At 47.4% G+C, this 16,796-nt stretch overlaps 2 protein-coding genes across 2 annotated transcripts; both read right to left on the bottom strand.

The window, feature by feature from the left end:
- Positions 1 to 7,184: 7,184 nt before the first annotated feature.
- LOC119341729 lies at positions 7,185 to 10,890 on the bottom strand. Its single transcript, XM_037613588.1, has 3 exons — positions 10,703 to 10,890; positions 8,835 to 8,957; positions 7,185 to 7,931 (listed from the first exon to the last, which is right to left on the bottom strand). Exons 1-3 carry the CDS (start codon positions 10,758 to 10,760, stop codon positions 7,786 to 7,788), a joined length of 327 nt encoding a protein of 108 aa, XP_037469485.1. The 5' UTR covers positions 10,761 to 10,890; the 3' UTR covers positions 7,185 to 7,785.
- A 135-nt stretch (positions 10,891 to 11,025) lies between these two features.
- On the bottom strand, positions 11,026 to 16,360 carry LOC119341728. Its single transcript, XM_037613587.1, has 3 exons — positions 16,021 to 16,360; positions 14,596 to 14,711; positions 11,026 to 14,189 (listed from the first exon to the last, which is right to left on the bottom strand). The coding sequence occupies exon 3, from the start codon at positions 14,102 to 14,104 to the stop codon at positions 11,342 to 11,344; it is 2,763 nt and encodes a 920-aa protein (XP_037469484.1). The 5' UTR covers positions 14,105 to 14,189; positions 14,596 to 14,711; positions 16,021 to 16,360; the 3' UTR covers positions 11,026 to 11,341.
- Positions 16,361 to 16,796: the final 436 nt, after the last annotated feature.

The following is a 16,796-nucleotide window of genomic DNA, read 5'->3' as shown; positions in this document are numbered from 1 at the left end:
CAAAACATATTATGCTAACCTTGGAACGCAGATATGCTACGCCTCAGTGGCACACCCCAGGAGTAATGGCCAAGCCGAGCGTGCCAATGCCGAGGTCCTGAGGGGCATAAAGACAAAAACCTTCAAGAAGAAGCTCGAGACCTGCGGCAGGGGCTGGCTCGACGAGCTCCAGTCCATGATGTGGTCCATCCGCACCACCGCAACCAAGCCAACAGGAGAGACGCCGTTCTTCCTCGCCTATGGAGAAGAAGCGGTTCTCCCACACGAGGTCAAGCATCGCTCCACGCTGGTCCTGGCATTTGACGAGGCACGTCAGGACGCCACGTGGGGGATGGATCTCGTGATGGGGGAGGAATGTCACCGTCAAGCCTTGCTCCGGGCGGCAAGGTACCAGCAGGCGCTGCAGCAGTACCACTATAGCAGCGCCCGCTCCAGCATGTTAGAGGTGGGCGACCTTGTCCTAAGGCGGGTGCTCTCCAGGGAAGGGCTCCACAATCTCTTTCCCATGTGGGAGAGCCAGTTTAGGATTGCCCGTGTCTCCAGGCCTGGCGCCGCGCGCCTGGAGACACAGGACGGGGTCCCCATCTAGAATGCCTGGAATATCCAACACCTACGAAGAAAGGCTCCGGCCTGTGAAGCAAGGCTCCGGTCTGTGAAGGTCTCCACTCATGACACTCTCACGTAATAATGAGTGGGGTTGTACACGCCCCGGAGTCTCCTGAGAGCCGCCCTGGGGCCTCACGGGGCTCCCTCCCATGTCATAGTGGCAGCACTTAGCTCTGCGCTGGTGAGAAGACTAGATTAGGTGCCAGATGCGGCTGTTCGTTTGCTTTCCAAAGTTGCTTCCAGTCTTTTAGTAATCTTTCAATGGAGTTGGTGTTTCCTGTTTTGGTTCGCCAAGTCGATTTCTTCTCCTCCTGCTCGTTTACTTTTAGCCTAGGGGCAGAAAAGAGGTGGCAGCTACCCATCACTCTCCCTCACGCGCCTCGTGCGTGGGGGCTAGGCAGGTGTGTGTGCACCTTGGGCCTTCCCTCGTGCGCGCACACCACGCCGAACCCCGCTGCCCTGGTGCTTCGGCCTTATCCTCGCGAGGAGCCCTCGATCAAGCTCACAGGCACCAGCACCCCTCATATCCGTGCCCCCCGGCAGCACGATGCGGTGCATTAAGTCAGAGCTAATCTATGACAAGGGGCTCGCATCAGGAGGAATGAGGTGCTCGTCAGGTTTCCTTTTCCTTTAAAAATAGCCCTGCAGCGGTTCCGCGGCGGCTCCTGAGACCCCAAGGCACCTCCAGAGGTCTGTGACCTCCAGGTCCCCGGAAAGGGGGCCTCGTCGGGCGCCAGAAGCCAAGTCCTCGCGAGGCGGAAAGCTACTGCACGCATATCAAGCTAAGTTTTCCTGTCCTTGTCTACTCGGAGCGCAAACATTACAGCACAGCATTAAGATAGCAAGCATAGCATAAGGGGCATAATTTCCATAGTTCATTACACACCCCAATGGGGTACACTATCTTTTTTGGATTACAGGAGAAAGGAAGGCTAAACAAAGAGGACCCGAGGGCGTACGAACCCGGCGCCAGGGCCTCAAGGTGTCCCGGCGCTCCACCAGTTCCCCCATGGGCGACCTGGGGCCGTGGCCGGCCTTGAGTCCAAGCTTGGCGATCCTGGGCTCACGCCGGGCTCCTCTCCAGCTTCACTGGAGCGCTATGGCGGGATGACCTGCCGCCGTCCTCGACCCGAGCGCGACGGCGTGGAGGTCGGTCGTAGCCACCGCTGCTCAAGCTCTCATCCGAGGAAGAGCTGTCGTTGCGAGAAGAGGAGCGCACACGACCAAGGCCAGGCTCACCCTCGTCACCCTCGTCATCGTTGCCGTCTTCCAGGCAGCACCCATGCGACGGCCGTCCTCCCTGAACACCCTCACGTAGAGGGTCGCCAGGCCATCGTACTTGAAGTGGAGGGTGCACCTTCCGCTCAGGCCTCGCGTGCGGGCAAACGTCTGCCAGCCGTGGGTCAGGAGCACGCCACCTGAGCGGCGACCTCAGTCCCGACACACGAAGCCCTGCTGCAGCAACCGTCAGCCTGCAGCCAGAGACCATCAAGCCCCGAGGATGGAAGCTCGCCGGAGAAGAAGAGCGAAAGCTGGAGCGAGGTGCTGGTCGGGCTCTCCGACCACACCACAAACTCGGGGAGCACATCCAGCGAGGACAAGCGCAGTCAAGGAGGGCACACGATCACGGCGCCCCTCCCTTTGTCATGGGGCTGCTCCGAAGCCTGTGGCCCCCGCCGTGAGAAGAGGTACCATCACGGGCACCAATAGAAATGCTGGCCCTAGGGGATGCGTGCCCGCGCCTCCTGGGGGCCACTGCGGGGGTCGCGGGGTGCTTATGGGGACGGTTGCGGCCTCTCTTGGGAGGCAGAGAAGCTGGTCCCTCCTTGGAAGCCTTCCCCTTCTCGGCCGTTGAAAACCTCCTCGGTGGTGCCATGGGAGCAAGGTGGAGAAGGAGAAGAAACGGGCGACAAGAAGACAAAGGAGAGATGAACGAGGGGGCTCTGCCCCTCTCCCTCATTTATAGCTGAGAAGACCAACCGCCAGCCTCCACGACCTCGCGCCATGATAATCTTCTACATGCCGCATCATCCCGTCAAGTCGAACAGTTGCCAAGGCAGCATGGGGAAGTGAAGACGCCCATGTCCCGTCAATCACCACGTGTCATCAAGGCCGCAGGCAGTTAGGGCCCGTGGCGCTCCGCACTTGCCCTTTGGCTTTGCCTGGAAGCCAAGTCCGAGCGCGCCTTGGGCCCGGGGGCTACTATCGGCATTCTGGATATAGGGGAATCCAGACTTGCCTGCCTGCGGCCCACTGCATGGCTCCATCAACGGCCTGGTATGGCGCAGCTTCAGCATCAACGAATCAAGACCCTCGCGAGGCGGACGACACCAAGACCCCCGAGGGAATCGGCCTCCTCAGGCTGGCTCCCGAGAGGCGGAGAGTTCTACGTGAGGTGCACCTCACGAGGCTCAGCTGACGTGAGCCATGATGACCAAGTCCAGGCGGGCGCCAGCAGGTGCAGAGCGCCAGTTTCCTCTTCGATGCAAGGAAGGCAAGCCGCAGGCGCGGAGTCCCGAGGAATTAGCCAAAGGTTTCCATTCTGGTGCAACAAGACCAAGACCGCCAGGACGGCGGGAAGGAGGTCATCACCGAGCCCACCGCAGCGTCACGACCAGAGGCTTTTCACAGGCGAAGACCACTTTAGTCAGAATAGGATGTACCACTTATCCCCTTTCAAATCTGGCCGTTATGGGATCCCTTCCTGCCAACATTTGGGAAGAGGACCAAGGCCACTATAAATAGGACTTAGCCACCACCAGGAGGGGGGATCGGATCCATTCTCACCCGACCACCTTGCCATCTCTCTTGAGCTCAAGAACGCCTCACCTCCTGAGGCCAGTTCATCCACCGTACTAGTTCATCCTCAGCCCTTCGAGGCAATCCACCAAAACACTGGAGTAGGGTATTACACTGCAAGGTGGCCCGAACCAGGATAAATGGTTGTGTCTCTTTGTCTATTTGATCCCAACGCGCTAGGCTTAGGAGGATTGCGAGTAGGCAGGCTGGATAGGTTGAGATCTCTGCACGCACCCCAGAGTTCGAACCTTTCAAGGGTTTGCGGACCCCGTAATCCGACAACTATGTTTGAGTTGTGCACTTAAAATAATTTTATGTAAGAACTATGTATTTTCAGTACAAACATTTCTTATTTACTTGCGACATTAGCGTGTATGATGGACATGCATGAATTTGAGAGTCCCGATTTGAGATATGTGGATGTCGGGCATGAGATATGAGGGGTCGTCTAGATGCGTCCGCGGGCGTGCTTGGGCGCGTCCGCGGAGTTACAGGGGCCGGATTTGCCAAGTTCGGCTGTAGATGCTCTAAGGGCATTCATCGTCGACCCCAAACCGGAAACCGCATTTGTCTGCGAATAGGGGTCGAGTTCCTGGACACAGATGTGGGAAAGGGCCATCAGAAGTTATCTGCATATGTCTGGTTACATTTTGAAAGAATTTTAACGAAAATGAACAAAATTGATGCATATTTGAACGCACCGGACAACATTCATTCATATTTGGATGTTTTTTGCATAAACTAGATGATTTTCATCTAAACTGGAGCAAATTCATTATATTGACATATTTCAATTAGACTGGACTTGAAACCTAGCCTAAAAATAAAGCTTCTTGCCTCTTCCATAGCCATGAGCGCCGAGAACTAAAGCTATCCGCCTCCATGTCACCGCCAAGTGGCTAATCCGTCGATGATGTTGAGGCCACCAAGCTTGGCTTCCATGAGAGAGGATGAGTGCTGGCCTTCATGAGATAAAAGCGCAGGCGACCTTCCATGCGCTACTCTTCCTAGTTGCCGGCGGCGCTCGTGGATGTGCCGACTTTGTGGTCGTGGCGGCAGGGCGTGGTCGTGGCGGAGCTGACGATGCCCTCCTCATCCTCGCTCTTGCCGAACACCTCATCCTCCACCTCGTCCATCTCCTTGTAAGCGACCTCTAAATCTGCCTGATACTGGCGGTACTGCCTGCGGTCGAGGCGGATTTCATGGGCGGTGCGATAGAAGTCGACCAGCGCCTCTTGCTTGGCCACATACACATCTGGCTCAATGGTCGTGCCGGCGGCGAGTATCTCCTTCGCACGCCAGTGCTCATCGAGGAGGCGGAGGTTGCAGGCCTGGTTGGCCTGCACCTACAGGAACGCGACCTCCCGCTCCTCCAGCACGATGTTCGTGTAGTGGGCACGGGCCTCGCCCATGGTGATGCCTGCATGGAAGTCGTATTTCGGAGGGTTGCCGCATTCATGGATAACTTTTTATTGAAACATGGATAATTTTTAGATAAAACCGGACGTCCGTTGAATTAAAGAAAAACTTAACTACCCAATACTTGATGGTGACCTCATAGGCCATGTCAGGCTAGTCGGCAGCACCTCCGTCGTCGTCGTTGTTGTCGCAGTGGCCACCATGAGCAAGATGGCATGAGGAGGGCCCCGAAGAAGGGGCAGGACACCCACGGAGGGGCACCAGGCGCTCATTGGTTTTTTTTACAATCAATACCATGATATATTTATAGTAGCAAATTGTACATAGTAGAGATACATGAGCTGACTACAGCGATTACAAAAATAAAGTCTAAAAGAAACGAGTAAAAGTATACTTTTCTGAAGGCAGCCGTAGGAATGTAATAAAAGTATCAAACCATAATTGCTTGTTTAGTTTAGATCGGGAAGAATCTTTGTCATTTTGAAGTTTTCGTAATTCACCCCTTGAAGAAAGAGTAGCTATGTATTAGTACCTGATGTTTACATGACATACGAGACTGGATGACGCAGGTCAATAAACAATAACCAATGGAAAGGTCACGTCATACCAAAACCGCCTTGTGACGAAGTCAATTTGGTAAATACATGGTATCCAGAGTTTTTTTTCTGCGAGAAGTGGTATCAAGAGTTTAGGGGTGTGCTGACAGGTTTTGAAGTTTAGAGTAATATAAATTAAACTTTTTTTTGCGGGGGAGAGTAATAAATTAAACAAGGGTGTGAATTTGGGGTTGAAATGTGCACTTCTTTCTTTTTAGAAATTCAAGTTTCTCAATATTTTAGGGATGTGCCATATGCCCATATGAACTCTGAAATAATTTTGTTTGTATGAACTCGTAGTTGATGGAGTCAGGAGTATATAAAAAAACTATTTGCTCGTATAATGATTGGTCTTTTTTTTTGCATCGAAAATGATTGGTCTTTGTAAGACGGTGAATGGTGCGGCTTCGAGGCTGCAGTACACCTATTTGGTCCATCCACAGCGATTTTATTTTTTATTTATTTTGAGATCAGGCACAGTGTAATACGGTTTTTTTTTTCGAAAACTGGCACAGCGAAATACGTGAGGTCTCGCAGCGATCTTATCTGCACGGCGTTGTTTGTAAAAGCTTGAGAAACAAAGGCCCACGCAGATCGCCACATATTCACTCCACCGGCAGGGCGCAGCGCTCCCCCTCGTTTCGTTTAGTCCCACCTCGCCTACCGAGAGAGCGAGCGACCAGCTTAAATAGCACGCTCCGCAGGAAGCAACGCCGAGTTCAGTAGCATGAGCTTGTAACCCGAGCGGGAGCTTTAGGGTGGTGTGGATGTTGCCGTAGCGCTGTGGGCCTGGTCCGGTCGTGCTCCTGCTGGCCCGCCCGTTCCAAGTTGGTAGTGGACCGCTGGGGCCTGTGCGAAAGCTGGGCCTCACGGGCCGTAATGTTGGCAGGCACATCGTTAGGCTGGCTTCACAGAGCAGCGAGAACTGCCCGCTTCCAATGGTGGAAGGATAACGGGCCGCTGCACAACTGGGCCGCACTTGGGCCTCTCAGCCTACTCCAACAGAACAGACCACCACTTCTTAGAAAACATGTAAAAAGAAATGTGGACTTGACTGCTAGCTATAGGAAAAAGGATGGCTAACCAGTTGAGATATTATCACTTGGTCGGTTCGAGCAACATTGTGCCTACATTATAGTTGAACTTTTTTTTCCCAAAAATAGAAGACAAACAATATAGAGCATGCTTGTCTGTTGCCAATATTTGGCTAAAAATTGTTGGCAATACCAAGACTTGCCAAATGTTGGCAACTTTATATGAGATAGGCAAGGCAACTCGATAACCAACCAATTAGTAGCCAATATTTGCCATAATGCAAAACATTGGCATATGCCAATTTTTGGCACCAAACCAATTATGCTCATAGAATGATTGGTGCAGGACCATATCAAGTTATTAACTCATCTATATGAACACAAAAGCAAAATAGCATACAACCTAGTGCGTTAGTGAAAATGTGATGATTTTTCATTTGCTAATTACACTAACTTTTTAAGATTGTTTTTGTGCTTGTACATCTTGATCAGTTAGTACTTCACTTGGATATCTCTTCGCTAATTGCTCATAAGTGCTGCTGCTCACCCTGGAAGCTTTTGGAATTTTCTATTTTTGTTCAGATGGAAGCTCTTGACAAGCAGCCGAACAGCGCCTGACATGTACCGTGATCATCATTGTACATCAACTTATCATGGACTGCTGGTTGGCACGCTCGACACGACGCCGTCAGAGTTAGGGGTTGCTATGATTGGATGAACAACCCCAAGCTAGGCAGAATACATATCATCCTCTGTTTTCAGTTACAACTTCCAAGTAACGTTTCCAGTTATACATCTAATTTCGTCGAATCTCGGTACGTACTAGAATGCTACTCCTCTTTGTGGAGCCATGACACAACTTCTTAGAGGCAAAACACAGATGCTTTGCTCTGCAATCTCTACTACTAGTACTATGCCAGATGCTTTGCTCTATATATGCCTCTTCCTGTCTCAAAAAAAGAAGATATACTTCTAAATGCTACGTTGATCAATGTTTCCTTCGGGGCCTACATGCCTCGGCTGTACCATACATCTCTCCATCGCTAATGCTACAATTGTTACCGATCTGAATGTCCAAGCAATTTCTTGCCTCGGCGTGAAGCTGTCTCAGGAGTGCATGCACCCTTCGAATTTCTTGCAGGTAAAGTTCCTGCAGCAAGACTCTGGTCAGGACGGGATTCTGCAACTAATCATCATGCTGCTGAATGCTGATCAAGTACAGTTCTCGTTAAGCTTCAGGTCGGTCTTCTTCTAGGTTCCAACTTCCAAGATGCTCTGCGAGGCTGCGTCCATCCAGTTCAGATGATGACACCTCAGCTCAGACTCGATCTTTACCAGACTTCTCTGTCTTTGATCTTTATTGCACGAAGTGTCACAGGACACCGGGGTTCAGATGACATATATAAACGGATCCAGCATGCTCCCATGATCTGCAGTAACCTCGAATGTTTCCACTGCGTTGTAAAACTGACCATATCTGAAAAAAGGAACGTATGGAATGTTCATGCTCTTAATCGTGTACACATAAATGTCCTTTTGACGAGAAAATAGAGCGGTAGAGAGATTTCCGCACCCAGCAAACCAGAAATAAGGAAAACAGAAAGAGCGATTCGTAGAAAACAGTGGTTTGTCCAATATTATGTTAACTAGCAAAGGGCATGCACATCATCTAATTGCTATGTAAAAGAGAAAAAAAAAGCATCCCTACACAACGGATCAGTTTGCATTGACTACAGAAGTTATACAAGGCTGGCTTGTGTTGCACTGGACCAGCATGCCCACCAGAGTCGAGCACAAAATTAACACATACGGATTCTGTGTGGAATACCAATGTGGAATATGATAAAGCCGAGTCGGGGAACGCATTGAGGTTTCCAGTTTCAAGATAATCTCTAGAGTATCTGTGTATGCAAGCCCCACATATTAGAAGAAAAGAAAATGCTATTTCCTCCTAAGAACATATTCAAACACAAAACGAAAGAAGCCAAGCATAAGTTGCCGTAAATTCAAAGTTGGTTTCTCAAGGACACAGTATTTTGTTCCCTTGGATAATTACCCAAAAACATGGTCTACTTTTCTAAAGAGAAGGGAGATGGTCTACAAAGAAGAATCAACTTCACACAAAAAATCAAACAAAGAGTAAACTTCCGAGTCCCATGGCCCTTGAAGGCAAATGATGAAGCTGGTTTACAGACATAAGGTTTTTCTGAAAGTGCCTGAATATCTTCTTGCCATTTCCCATTTTCAAAATAGACAGAGCATCAGAGAAGCAAAGAGCTTTTGATTACATAATTGCAGGAATTAACACAAATTATGAGGGAGTATTAGCTGAAGGAAAGACAACAGAATGACAGCAAAAGAGGGCAGCGATTAAACTCACTTGTGTAAACTGAGGGCCTGCTTGAGATAATGATACAAGATACAGCAAGCTTTCCACAAACAGGGAGTTCTTTAGATAATATGTTCAAGGTCTTTGGAGTAACAGGCAAACTATCTATCAAACCTGCAGGGAATAAGATCATGAATGGTTAAGGCATGGACATCCAGCCAATTGCTAACACTACGAGAAAATTACGGATCAAAAAAGCAACATGGCAGTGCATGAGTGCTAAGTGCTACAACAGAAGCCAGTCACTTGTATATTGAAACGTGACTACAGGAATCAAAGGGGAAAAAAACACCTCAATGCTATTTGGTATAGTGCTTCAAGATCTTTTTTCTTTTGCGCAAAATAACGCTGCATAGTAGCAAACCCAAAAGAGGAGGTTCAAGAAATGACAGCTGCTAGAGAATAGTGTTATAGTGATCAAAGGTCCAAATGTGATACTCTCCTATAACAATTTCATCAGGTCAGAAAGTCGTTATGCATTTTATTCCATTATCCACTTTTGGTCAGCAGATCTTTAGATCCAATCTCAGTTTACCTCATGAAAGTCAAAGTTCCTACTATGTTTGATGAATATGGATAGTTTTAAATAATCTATCTCGAAATGAAACATCATCCTCTGTTTGATGACATCTTCTCTGGCCCGTCCATGCAAGTTGCTTCCATTGTTATTTGTTGGTATCAGATACGTCCATACAAGTTGCTTCTATTGTTAGTATCACTGTATATAAGGAGTCCTGCCTTGGACGCTTAGGCGGCAAGGTGCCCTGGCAGCGCCTTGACATTATGCCCGCTTTAAGGGCTTAGGTGTCAAAGCAGTTGGTGCTCGCCTTAGGTCGCCTTACCGGCTTTATAAACAATAGTTAGTATAACAAATTAACAATGGCAGTATTATGATTTGCAAATGGCTCACAAGGGCCCTGTAGATTACCTTTAGACAGAAGGCAGCAGTAAAACAACCAAAGAAAAAACATTTTAATGACATTTGGGAAGTGCAAGTATCAGAATCACTTGGTGGGCTGGTGGTGTAGATGGCCACTTGAAAATAAATTGTTTTCACAGCCTTGATGAAATTTGGTAGCATTAGTGGCATTTCAGTTATTTTCTTTTATTTCTTAGTAATTTTAGAGTTACTTTGTACTTAGTATCCTATATGTTCGTTGTGTGTATTTTTCAAGAGAGCCAACTTACTTAAGCAGTACACTCACTTTTTTTCTTCTTAAGGATTTACATGACCGGAATTACCGAACTTTGTCAGTTTCTTGTAAAAATGGTCAGGAGTGCATGTCCTATGAGTAGAATAGAATGGTAGAGATATTTTCACACAAAGGAATTAGAAATAAAGAAGACAAGAAGCGCAGTTCATACAGAACAATAGTCTTTCAATTAAATTTAAGGGCCAAGAAGGTAATCATCTAGTTATCATGCCCAACAAAGATTATGTTAATTAGCAGAGGGCAGATAGTGTCTAATTGTTATGTAAAACATCCTCCATACACAGCGGATCACTTTGCTTTGACTAAAAAAGTTAATCAAACACGGTTGGCTGGTTGAACTACTGAACCAATTCAGAGGAGGTTTTCAGGGTAGTCGACAACTATTCTGAAAGGTTTAAAATTAGGTTCGTCTTTCCAAAAATCAAGGATGTATAAACTTCATTATATGCATATTATTTGTGTTAAACTTATCTTCTCATTTGTTTAAGTGTGCATTTGATCAAAAATCTGGAATACATAGGTGGGGGGCAATTTCGCTCATCGTTTTGATATTTTGTACAGTACATATCAAACAGGGATTGTACATATGCGTAGTCTAGTTGATCAATACAGGAAAAATATTTTTGAAAGGTTATTATTGCTGACCTGATCTCAAGGGTTTAGTTGATTCTTTCCCCGACAAAGTTGCAGCTGGCTCCTTCATAGGAAATTACAAGTTCTGCCACCAGTTTGGTCTTTTCAAGTTAAATGCATGATCTATGAGCAATAGGCAGCTAAAATGTGGAGAGTAAACCATGTGAACAACTCATAAAAGATACTAAATTGTTCCATCATGCAAAGAAACAAATATATGAGTGAAGACAAGGAAAGTTATAGCAAAAAAAGAGCATATGCTATGCTAGTAGCACGATAAATACAAAAAATATGTCAAAAGAGAACCACTATATACAACTGAATATAGAACTAAAGAAAAAACACAGCATAAAATAGTTTATTTCATCCATTAATTATAACTTTCAAGATAACAATGATGTACACAATTCAGCTTTGGCTATATTAGGTTAACAAAAAGAAGTTGTGCTCACGGGAACTAAATCTACATGTTGTACCAAAGCAATGATATCCAGAAGCCTGCGTGTCTGAAAACCACTCATAGCTGAAACATATTCAGTTTCACGCATCTTCCATTTTCATGTGCGGAACTTCTTCCAGATTGTGCAAGGCCCCAGGCAGATCGAACATTGAATTAACCGAAGAAATACAACTGCAACTAACATTGGACGCTCAGTGCCGGGGGTAGATATCCCAACCTGAGTCAGGTTCTTTCCGTTTTGATACCAACCCAGTACCAGAGCTGCCACCTTGTGATGTACTTCTCATACGTTCATCGAGAAAGACGGTGTGACCTTGGAATGGCACAGGCCAATAGCCGCCAGCTTCCCTTCGTGTGCCTTCAGATGAGAGAGCATAGTTGAAATCCATGCTTGCATTCATGTAGCCAAATTCACTAGGCACAGGTTGAATTGTTCTGCTGGTGAAAGATGGATGAGACATGCCAACACCTAGGCCCGACAATGGAGGCACCACTGCTGCACCCCTAGCATCAACCATGTAAGGAGCACCTCCAGGTGCATAGAGAGGAGGAGGCAAAGACATGGCAGCAGGCTGAGAAGGATAGCCGAAAACACTGAAATCAGGAGGCGTGTGTGCATATGACTGCGTTGACCTCACGGGCAGACTAGATTCCATACTTGGCCCCAGAAAGTTATACTGGTTTGGGCTGCGGTGCTCTTTCTGTCCAAGTGTGACTCTCTTGCCCATAATCATGACTTCAGAATGGTCTGATGTATTGTTCGTGGAAGTCTTGACATAGGACTCCCCCTTGCCTCGGGAAGAGGCATCAAAGAAGGATACATTGTCATTCAAGTCAAAGTTCTTTGCAGTAGGTTGCCTTGAAGATGGAGAGGAGGAGGGCTGGCTCCATCTGCCATGACATTGTTGATGACTCCAGAATGATGGTACATCAAGTGAGGTGGTAGCAGCTTCCTCCTCTTCACATGGGTTATTAAGGTCAAGTTCAAGCCCTGTACTAGCACCATCAGCTCCAGAGATATCCTTGGGAGCTATGTCAGAAGAACGAAGCCAGAAGGCTGTTGAAAGTGACTCACCAGCAATAGTATTTTCACTTTCATCTACATTCAAGTCAAACATCACATTTCTTGTTTTCTGTGAAGAGGCTGACATTGACTTCTCTCTGTCAGGAGTACGCGGGACAGAAGCTGGCCGAAAAGCACTGGTTGCAGCAGAGCCTTTCCACCCCAGTGCACCTTCGAATTGGAGGCGAGCTGGAAATACAAGTGAGCCTCTGGAAGCAGCCACAGCTATAGGAGTTGATAAATTTACAGAATTATTAGCACTGGACTTTGGATGATAATCGGTTTCCTCATGGTACTGATTTGCATTAAGATCAAAGTCTACCATATCCACACCCTGTGTGTTCTTTCTACCATTAATAGGACCGCTGTCATCTGTGATGCCCACACCATCCTCCTTAAGAGACGAGGAATTTCCTGAATCCACCACCGTAGTGGAGGATTTATTGTCATTTGATTCATGAACAGGGGGTTCAGTGTGCTGCATTGCTTCCACATGAGGACTATCTACATTTTCGGAACTAATATCAGGGGAACTGCAATAATCTCCCCTGTAGTCAATTACTTCCCGCTCTACCTCAATTGCAACGAGACGCGCTACTTCTAGTGCATCAGTATCATCATACTCTGTCGATGATGGTGACTTATCTCCCTTTACTGCATTCAACTTTGTCTCTGCTGCCTTTGAGGAATCCCCAAAGCTCTTCGCAGATCTCGTCAACCAAAATTCACTGCCAGTGTCTTTATCATCTGTACCTGATGATGATGTGGGCCCTTCTTCTTTGCCCATGCTGTCCTCCGACGAATATTGCAAACTACCGCTTGCATTTGCAAGATGGTTCAAAGCTTCAGTTGCATTATTATCAGAGCACGACTGACCTGCTGCAAAGGAATTGCCTTTTTTGATATCCAAGCTACTTGAAACATTTTGGTCCCCCAAATCAATTTTGATACTGTCAAATGAGTTCTCTGAGTTGACATTCTCAAGAGACTTGGCATCTATGGTCGAACATATTACTTGAGTAACATGCCCAGTGTCACTCTTTAGGTTGAGAGTATCTGACAACTTGCAATTGGTGACTAAACCTACGTCATTGGAGGAAGAAGTCTCCTCGGTAACAGACGCATTCGGTAGGCCGCCCTGAGATGCAAGAGATGAAACTGAGGAGTTCACCTGCACTAAAACCTCATGCCCATCTGAGGAATTTGGGGATGCTGGCATTGGAGGCTGCTTTGTCATGTCTGTGTTATTATTGATAAGGGACAGATCCTGCAAAGGAACACCTGAGGAAGTTAACGTATCATGGTTCGATTTAGCTTCTGCAGTTGCAGCTTCATTTGCTCCGTCGTGTTTACTGTTTTCCGTTTCATGGCTAGCTTCTGGGGGCTTAAGATCAGCAGCCTGGTATGCTTCTTTTGCATCTATTTGTCGGTCATTTTTCCCACAATTTGGTGCACTGCTCCATTTCTGGCAAAGTAATCTTGCCTTTTGACTGATCTCTGTATTTTCATGAGAAAGTAGCTGATGAACAGTGGGAATTAAACCACAAGGAGCTTTATGTATATCATCAACTGGCAGCCGCTCCAATGCAGTTAATATTGCATTTATCAAACCTTCTGCTGAACTGCTGACTTCCTTGCTGCAGTTTTGAGCATCCTGAAGCCACTGATTGAGATAACCAATACCATTTAGCTGAACAAAATGCTGAAGACATTCTTCATTGTTGGTAGATCCAAGTGTTTTTGCAGCTGTTGAACACTGCCTTATGAAGTCAGATGTACTAAAATCAGCAGCATCTCTCAGCTTTTGGATCTCAGAAACCAGCTCTGCTATTCTTGCCGTAGTTGAAATGCCATCCTTCATCTCAGTCAGAGTAAAGAAATCCTCAGGCATTGTGCGTCCTGCTCTTATCTCCCTGCAGTAATGTCGGACTAAATCCTATTTAGTCAGAGATTCACCTTCAGAGTTCCTAATTGCCCTGAAATACATAAAGTAGGGTGGTCAACAGAAGTAGCGCAGGTATTAATCATAACATAGACAATACAAAGCATGCCATGACAATTAGCAACAGCCTCCATCAATCTCTACGAATATTTAAACGTGCAGCATCCAAGACATCAGTAGTATATTGGATAGTAACAAAATACTTAAATCGTCATCTGATCACCTAATCAATGGTTTACAACCATATTTAGTCTATTTTGAAAATAAACTAAACATAAGTGATTCCATGCATGGTAAGAACTAAGCAGACACTACTATTGTTTCACTCCATGCTAGCTAATCCTCCGTATTGATTTACAGATTATGCTGATGTTAATTCTGCTCGACTGCCATGGATGTAATTAAAGAATTCACCAATATAACTTGTAAGAGCTATATACCTGCACCATTGGGGGTAGCATCAAGGCGCTTAAAATACTGCACGCAAAAGGTTGATCCTGTCTCGCACAGACTTCCCGGCTATTTTCCAGCTCCAGAAGAGTGTGAGCTTATCGTTCTGTATGCACAATATCAGAGTGAGCAACGAGCTATTCCTTGTGTGGTAGTAATAATAAACAATTTAAGACGATAAAGGTCTATTCCCAAACAGCAGCAGTAGTATCTAATAATAATAATAATGACAGTCGAGAATCAGCTGCTGTTCAAAGGAAGTTGGTTGATTTTTGGTATAGGTAAAGAACATATGCCTCTCTAAGGAAAGGAGAATGAGGAGGAAACCTTCCACAATTCGAAGCACCTGCCTGCAATTTTTGGGGAAATTCAAACAGCACGCTAACTAGGAAGAAGGAACTACTCCCTCCGTTCACTATCAGAAGACGTTCTAACTTTCTACTGAATAGACACATTTAAGTGTGTTTGTTCACTCATATCAGTCCGTATGTACTACTACCTCCATTTGGGTTTTTTGGTCCGGCTGACCGAAACACCAGTACCAAGGCAACTGCATGCACACGTTTTAGGCAGTAATTAAGTGCACTGATTTATGTTGCTACATGCATGTGTTTAACCATAATTGGCTGGATACCCTTTTGGACATAAGTGGCTGGCCTCCTGCACGCATGCAGGCGTCCTTTCCCACGTGTGGATCACGGCAGCGTGGCTCGTGCCCGGCCAATGGGATAGCTGGAGGCGCCATTAATTGTGCACAGGAAATATCACACGGCGTACAATTAACGGACATGCTTCCGTTGCTCAGCGGACCAAAAATCCCGGACGGAGGCAGTGGTCCATATTGAAATATCCAAAAACATCTTTTATTTGTGAACGGAGGGAGTACTAAGTTTTTTCATCCAATCCATCCATCCATGGAGCGCACTGACTAGTCTAGGCGATGGATAATGACCACCCAGCACGTTACAACTAAACCATAGTAGCCAATCCCATTAAGTAGAAATTTAGCTACCATTGGAAACCATAGAACAGAAGCATAGAAGTACAATAGCTAACAAAGAAACTACAGTAAGACAGCTCTCCATGATCTATAGCTAACCACAGAATAAAAGTACAATTGGAAGCTCTGGGAACCCAGTAACACATGGCATCAGTAGCTAACAATAACCATGGGCACAACCATTACTTACAACCAGAGACTCTAGGGAACGCCTAGAAATGGAGGCCAGAGGACCATGTCATTAATAGAAAACCACAGCCAGCAGTAATACAAACACGCTAGCCCAGGAATTGGGCAACCATTCGACGGCCATGGGACTAGTAGCCAAGCAACGGCCCGACAATCAGCCACGGCTCGCTGGCCGTGTCACCCATAGCTCGAGAGCAAGAAGGCGGAGGAAGAACCGAGGGATTACCGAGACAGACGAAGTGGGAACGACCACCGCCACCGCAGTGGGACCGGAAGGAGTCGTAGCCGAGGAAGCCCGCACCGAGGAGCCGAGGCAGGGGCGCCGGGGCTCGGGAGGAGGAGCGGAAGACGGTCACCGCACCGCCGCGCCGGCGAGCTAGGGTTTGCCTCGGGGGCGCGCGCGGGGGCGGGGGGCCGGGGCGGAGGCGGCGAATCGGTGGAGCGGGACGAGGGGGAGCCGGGCCGGTGAGCCGCGGCGCGGGGTGGCGCCGGAGCTGGCCGGAATCGGCCGGCGACGGCGGCGGCAGAGGGGGGATCGGGACGGGAGGAGCGTGCGCCGCGTGCGGGGGGAGGGAGAGAGCGAGAGGTGGGAAGGGGAGAGGAGGAGAGAGGCGTGGCCGTGTTGGGCTAAGCCAGCCCGATTAGAGTTGGTGTGCGCTGCCCAAAACCCACGCGTGTGTGTTTGTGTGAGCAACTTGGTTGGCTCCTCTCGCCACCTCTGCCGTAGTGCCGTGTGAGATCAACTTTTGATATGTTTGGCAAAACGGTCCAAATTTCATCACCAGCTCCAACCCCATCCATCTGCCGACCTGTGAGATCAACTTTTGATATGTTTCGCAACATGGTCCTAATTTCATGATACTTTATCAACATGTAAAAATTATGGATGAAAAAACACATTTCAGTAGATCCGATAAATCCGTCTCAACCCCATGATCATGGAGTGTGCCTCAAGAACTGGGTTGTAGCCTGGCCTCCATATTTGGAGTTGACGCGGGTGTT

Source organism: Triticum dicoccoides, chromosome 7B, assembly GCF_002162155.2.
Source record: "Triticum dicoccoides isolate Atlit2015 ecotype Zavitan chromosome 7B, WEW_v2.0, whole genome shotgun sequence".
Taxonomy (NCBI): Eukaryota; Viridiplantae; Streptophyta; class Magnoliopsida; order Poales; family Poaceae; genus Triticum; species Triticum dicoccoides.
This window is presented reverse-complemented; position numbering and strand designations above follow the sequence as displayed.

What these genes read in the sequence shown, in the direction of transcription:
- LOC119341729 (XM_037613588.1), bottom strand. Translation starts at nt 10,760, where the DNA reads ATGAAGGAGCCAGCTGCAACTTTGTCGGGGAAAGAATCAACTAAACCC. An exon ending in AACTAAACCCTTGAGATCAG is followed by an intron (nt 8,958 to 10,702) that starts GTCAGCAATAAT and finishes TATTCCCTGCAG; the next exon opens with GTTTGATAGATAGTTTGCCT. An exon ending in CAGGCCCTCAGTTTACACAA is followed by an intron (nt 7,932 to 8,834) that starts GTGAGTTTAATC and finishes TCCTTTTTTCAG; the next exon opens with ATATGGTCAGTTTTACAACG.
- LOC119341728 (XM_037613587.1), bottom strand. Translation starts at nt 14,104, where the DNA reads ATGCCTGAGGATTTCTTTACTCTGACTGAGATGAAGGATGGCATTTCA.